We start from the raw sequence: 6,538 nt of genomic DNA, 5'->3' as shown, positions 1-6,538 counted from the left end.
TACCCATTCAGATGAGTTGTACACTACTGGAGGAGCTAGCACGTTTATATATCAATGAGATTGTGAGGTTGGATAGCGTGCCTACCACCATCATATTCGATAGAGATTCTCGATTCACATCAAGGTTCTGGGGAGCTTTCCAGCAAGCATTTGGAACTCAATAAAGTTTAACTACTACATATCACCCTCAAACAGATGGTCAGTCGGAGAGAACAATTCAAACCCTAAAAGATATGCTGAAAACTTGTGTTTTGGACCAGCCGGTGTGCTGGGATCAGTATATACCGCTAGTGGAGTTTGCATATAATAATAGCTACCATACAAGTATCAGAATGGCTCCGTATGAGACTTTATATGGGAAGAAGTGTCAATCTCTACTATACTGGTACGAAGTTGGGGAGAAAAGCTTGTTAGGGCCTGAAATGATATCTGAACCCACTAAACAAATAAAGAAAATCCAAAGTCGAATGCTTGTCGCTCAAAGCCGTCAGAAGAGCTACACTGATCAGAGGTGGAAGCCTATAGAATTTGAGGAAGGAGAGCATGTGTTTCTGAATGTTACACCAACAACCGAGTGGGTAGAGCAATCAAAACAAAAAAAAAACTAAATCCCCGTTATATCGATCCATTTGAAATTTTAAAGAGGATTGAACCGGTAGCCTATAAAATTGCCTTACCGCTAAATCTTTCGAACTTGCACAACGTATTTCACGTGTTGTAGCATCGGAAGTATAATCCCGATGCATGTCATGTCCTGGAACCTGAATCGGTTCAAGTAAGGGAAGATTTGACGCTTCAAGTGACTCCAATTAGAATCGACGACACTAGCATTAAGCGCCTGCGCAGAAAGTAAGTATCATTGGTTAAAGTAGCTTGGAGTCGAGCTGGCATCGAAGAACACACTTGAGAACTTGAATCTAATATACGAAAGGACTACCCAACCTCTTTTCAGGTAACTAAATCTGAATTTTGAGGGCAAAATTCTTGATTAGGTGGGTAGGATGTAAACCTCATAAAATTAGCAAATAATTAGTCAATAAATTAAAATTTAGTAAAAGAAATTAGAAATGTGAATTTTATAGCTTCATAAGGTAGAACTAATTAAAATAAGAATTTTGACACTAATTTTAAAGAATTTGGCCCAAGATTGGGCTAAACGGGCCGAACCGGGCCTGTGGGCCCAACCAACCCCTTCCACTTAATGAGCTCAGCTCATTCCCTTCCACTTAATTTTGGTGTTGAAGGCTTGTAATCTTGCCTAAGTGGGTTGTCTTGGGTTATACGAGAAAATTGGCCAAAGTATGGTTTTGGTTTCTCGTATTTAATATATAATGTCTTGTGAAAACCTAGGCTAGATGACGATAGGATAGGTTGGAATGCCTGAGTATGTTAAATTCTTAGTACCTTTGATGATAATAATTGAAATGGATTGAGTATTTATTAGGTGATTAATGCTAGTGATTAAAATAGGATGCTAAGTGATGAGCTAATGATGATTGACAAGGTGATATATTAATAATCTTGTTGGTATAATTGAGAAATTTATGCACAAGATTGTTTAAAATAGAGGTATGATTGGTTGTGGTAGGATGTGGAGATTGTGGTGCTATAAATGGTATGTTGTGGTGCTGTTTGTATGTATAGCAAGTTGATATTGAGTTTGATTTTGGTGAAAATAGAGGTTTAGGAACTTTTGAGAAAATCTAATTTTTGGCCAAAATTAGGCGAGTCATAACTCGGCTTCCGATCTCTCAAATTCTTTCAAAACTGATGAAAAATATTTTAAAATGAAAAAGTTATGCGCGCCAGAAGTTCAGAGTGTAAAACTAAAATTCTGCAACATTCAGCATTTTTGCCACTCTGCAAAATGTGCGTACGCGACCACCTGCACGCGACGTAGCCATCCCTTTCGGGTTTGGTATCTCGCGTACGCGAGCAGTGATTTTTGAGGTGTTGCATATGCGACCACTTGCACGCAATGCGACCAACTCTTTTGGGTTTGGTATCTGGTGTTGATGAGCGGATAATTTGTACACTTTTTGGCATTATTTTTAGTGTGTTTTTGGTATGATCTAGTTAGTTTTTAGTATATTTTTATTAGTTTTTAGTTAAAATTCACTTTTCTGGACTTTACTATGAGTTTGTGTGTTTTTCTGTGATTTCAGGTATTTTCTGGCTGAAATTGAGGGACCTGAGCAAAAATCTGATTCAGAGACTGAAAAGGACTGCAGATGCTGTTGGATTCTGACCTCCCTGCACTCGAAGTGGATTTTCTGGAGCTACAGATATCCAATTGGAGCGCTCTCAACGGCGTTGGAAAGTAGACATCCTGGGCTTTCCAGCAATATATGATAGTCCTACTTTGCCCAAGATTTGATGGCCCAAACCGGCGTTCAAAGTCACCCTCAGAAATTCCAGCGTTAAACGCCGGAACTGGCACCTAAATGGGAGTTAAACGCCCAAACTGGCATAAAAGCTGGCGTTTAACTCCAAGAAGAGTCTCTACACGAAATTGCTTCATTGCTCAGCCCAAGCACACACCAAGTGGGCCCGGAAGTGGATTTTTATGTCATTTACTCATCTCTGTACACCCTAGGCTACTAGTTCTCTATATATAGGACCTTTTACTATTGTATTTAAAATCTTCGGACATCTAGTTCTTAGATCATTGGGAGGCTGGCCATTCGGCCATGCCTAGACCTTGTTCTTATGTATTTTCAACGGTGGAGTTTCTACACACCATAGATTAAGGTGTGGAGCTCTGCTGTACCTCGAGTATTAATGCAATTACTATTGTTCTTCTATTCAATTCCGCTTGTTCTTTGTCCAAGATATCACTTGTTCTTCAACTTGATGAATGTGATGATCCGTGACACTCATCATCATTCTCACTCATGAACAAGGTGACTGACAACCACTCTTGTTCTACAAGCAATCAAAGCTCTAGTGAATATCTCTTGGATTCCTGATAACACGATGCATGGTTGATCGCCTGACAACCGAGTGCTCGCCTGACAAACAAGCCAGCCATTCCGTGAGATCAGAATCTTCGTGGTATAGGCGAGAACTGATGGTGGCATTCAAGAGAATCCGGAAGGTCTAACCTTGTCTGTGGTATTCTGAGTAGGATTCAATGATTGAATGACTGTGACGTGCTTCAAACTCCTGAAGGCGGGGCGTTAGTGACAGACGCAAAAGAATCACTGGATTCTATTCCGGCCTGATTGAGAATCGACAGATGGATAGCCGTGCCGTGACAGGGTGCGTTGAACATTTCCAACGAGAGGATGGGAGGTAGCCACTGACAACGGTGAAACCCTTGCATAAGCTTGCCATGGAAAGGAGTAAGAAGGATTGGATGAAGACTGTAGGAAAGCAGAGAGACGGAAGGGAAGGCATCTTCATTCGCTTGTCTGAAGCTCTCACCAATGATATACATAAGTATCTCTATCTTTATCTTTATGCTTTATTCGTTTATCATCATACCCATTTGAGTCTGCCTGACTGAGATTTACAAGGTGACCATAGCTTGCTTCATACCAACAATCTCCGTGGGATCGACCCTTACTCGCGTAAGGTTTATTACTTGGACGACCCAATGCACTTGCTGGTTAGTTGTGCAAAGTTGTGTAATGCCATGGAATTGAGCTACCAAGTTTTTGGGGTTCATGACCGGGGATTATGAGAGTTGTGAAAAAGTATTGTTCACAATTTCGCGCACCAAGTTTTTGGCGCCGTTGCCGGGGATTATTCAGTTTTGAGCAAGCTTTTTGTCCGGTAACATCAGTGCCAAATTTCTGATCCGGCAACAAGCACCAAGTTTTTGGCGCCGTTGCCGGGGATTGTTTTGTGTATGGACAACTGACGGTTCATCTTGTTGCTTAGATTATGTATTTTTTTTTGAAATTCTTGAAGATGAATTCTAGAGTTTCATGATGATTTGTTGAAGTCTGGCTGGCTGAGAAGCCATGTCTAATCTCATTGGACCGAGGTTTCAACTTGTCATCACAAGAGCTTGTTGATATTTATCAATCTTGCTTTTGGAGCAGTGATCTGCTAAGGCTTGGCTGGCCTTTGGCCATGTCTAGTGTTTTGGACCGAAGCTTTCTTTGAAAGCTTGGCTGGCTGTGAAGCCATGTCTAATTCCTGGACCGGAGTCTTAGACTAGCATTGCACTGATTCCTGGAATTCTCATTAAGAATTTTGATATCTTTTTCCACTTAATTTTCGAAAAACACAAAAAAAAATCAAAAAAAATCATAAAATCCAAAAAAAAAAATTTCTTGTTTGAGTCTAGTGTCTCATCTTAAGTTTGGTGTCAATTGCATGCATTCATGTGTCTTAGTGATCTTCAAGATGTTCTTGATGATTTACTTGCTCTGATCTTTGAATTCTATTGACTTGAAGTATTTTGTGTGTCTCATATGCATTCTCATATTGTTAGTGTCAGTGGTATACAAACTGCTAAGTTTGGTGTCTTGCATACATTGTTATTTGATTTGCATTTTGATTATTCTTCACTATTAAAAATCCAAAAATATTTTTAAGTTGTGTCTTTTCAAGTCAATAATACAAAGAATTGAAGATTCAGAACATGCTGCAGAGGAATTATACAGAAAAAGCTGGGCGTTCAAAACGCCCAGTGAAGAAGGACAGACTGGCGTTTAAACGCCAGCCAGGGTACCTGGTTGGGCGTTTAACGCCCAAAAAGGGTGCATTTTGGGCGTTAAACGCCAGAATGGATGCCATTCTGGGCGTTTAACGCCAGGATGGCAAAGGGGGAAGATTTTGTTTTTTCAAATCAATTTTTTTTTAAGTTTTCAAAGTTTTTCAAAATCAAATCTTTTTCAAATCATATCTTTTCAATCAAATGTTTTCAAAATCAATTTCTTTCCTTTTTCAAAGATACTTACTAACAATTAATGATTTAATTGAACATCCCAAGTTTGTTACCTTTTCTGTTGAGAAAGGTTTAATGTTTGAATCATATCTTTTCTTGTTAGGCAAGTCATTAATTTTCAAAATCAAATCTTTTTAAAAAAAAAAATTTGTTTTCAACACATGTCTTTTAAAATTGTTTTCAAATCAAATCTTTTCAATCATATCTTTTTAATCACATCTTTTTCAAAATAAATTTTCAATCAAATCTTTTTAATTTCTAATTTCAAAATCCTTTTCAAAAATCACTTGATTTCTTTTTCACTTTGAATTTTCGAAAATTATCAATCAATTTTTTCAAAATGTTTTTGACATCTTTTTAATTAATTTTCGAAAATCCTCTTCCCTTCTTCCCACATCCTTCTATTTATGGAGTACTACTCCTTCTTAATGCACAATTCGAACTCTATCTAATCAAGTTCGAATTCTTCTACCTCCTTCTTCTATTTTTCGTTTCCTCTGACACCTCAAGGAATCTCTATACTGTGACATAGAGGATTCCACATCTTCTTGTTCTCTTCTCTTTCATATGAGCAGGAGCAGAGACAAAGGCATTCTTGTTGAAGCTGACCCTGAACCTGAAAGGACCTTGAAGAGAAAGCTAAGAGGAGCCAAAGCACAACTCTCTTTAGAGGACCTGACCGAATTCTTCAAAGAAGAAGAACACATGGCAGCCGAAAACAACAACAATGCCAACAATGCAAGGAAGGTGCTGGGTGACTTTACTGCACCTACTCCCAACTTCTATGGGAGAAGCATCTCTATCCCTGCCATTGGAGCAAACAACTTTGAGCTTAAGCCTCAATTAGTTTCTCTAATGCAACAGAATTGCAAATTCCATGGACTTCCAATGGAAGATCCTCATCAGTTTTTAGCTGAGTTCTTGCAAATCTGTGACACAGTCAAGACTAATGGGGTTGACCCTGAGGTCTACAGACTGATGCTATTCCCTTTTGCTGTAAGAGACAGAGCTCGAATATGGTTGGACTCACAACCTAAAGATAGCCTGGACTCTTGGGAAAAGCTAGTCAATGCCTTCTTGGCAAAGTTCTTTCCACCTCAAAAATGGAGTAAGCTTAGAGTGGAAGTCCAAACCTTCAGACAGAAGGATGGAGAATCCCTCTATGAAGCTTGGGAAAGATACAAATAATTAATCAGAAAATGTCCCTCAGACATGCTTTCTGAATGGAGCACCATAGGTATTTTCTATGATGGTCTCTCTGAACTATCCAAGATGTCTTTGGATAGCTCTGCTGGAGGATCTCTTCATCTGAAGAAGACACCTACAGAGGCTCAGGAACTAATTGAGATGGTTGCAAATAACCAATTCATGTACACTTCTGAAAGGAATCCTGTGAACAATGGGACAAGTCAGAAGAAAGGAGTTCTTGAGATTGATACTCTGAATGCCATACTGGCTTAGAATAAGATATTGACTCAACAAGTCAATTTGATTTCTCAAAGTCTGTCTGGAATGCAAAATGCACTTGGCAGTACTAAGGATGCTTCATCTGAGGAAGAAGCTTATGATCCTGAGAACCCTTCAATGGAAGAGGTGAATTACCTAGGAGAACCCTATGGAAACACCTATAATTCTTCA

General features: G+C 39.0%; 1 protein-coding gene and 1 non-coding gene across 2 annotated transcripts; one reads left to right on the top strand and one right to left on the bottom strand.

Annotated features, from left to right (window-relative positions):
• Positions 1-332: 332 nt before the first annotated feature.
• On the top strand, positions 333-853 carry LOC130934492 (uncharacterized). Its single transcript, XM_057864057.1, has 2 exons — positions 333-578; positions 722-853. Exons 1-2 carry the CDS (start codon positions 333-335, stop codon positions 851-853), a joined length of 378 nt encoding a protein of 125 aa, XP_057720040.1.
• Positions 854-6,010: 5,157 nt separating this feature from the next.
• LOC130937555 (small nucleolar RNA R71) lies at positions 6,011-6,118 on the bottom strand. The gene has a single exon (XR_009068769.1). It is a non-coding gene; the product is annotated as a small nucleolar RNA R71 (small nucleolar RNA).
• Between the last annotated feature and the right edge of the window lie 420 nt (positions 6,119-6,538).

Source organism: Arachis stenosperma, chromosome 6 (assembly GCF_014773155.1).
Source record: "Arachis stenosperma cultivar V10309 chromosome 6, arast.V10309.gnm1.PFL2, whole genome shotgun sequence".
NCBI classification, from domain to species: domain Eukaryota; kingdom Viridiplantae; phylum Streptophyta; class Magnoliopsida; order Fabales; family Fabaceae; genus Arachis; species Arachis stenosperma.
The sequence above is the reverse complement of the archived record's forward strand: the minus strand, read 5'-3'. Positions and strand labels throughout refer to the sequence as shown.

What these genes read in the sequence shown, in the direction of transcription:
- LOC130934492 (XM_057864057.1), top strand. Translation starts at nt 333, where the DNA reads ATGGCTCCGTATGAGACTTTATATGGGAAGAAGTGTCAATCTCTACTA. An exon ending in TTACACCAACAACCGAGTGG is followed by an intron (nt 579 to 721) that starts GTAGAGCAATCA and finishes CACGTGTTGTAG; the next exon opens with CATCGGAAGTATAATCCCGA.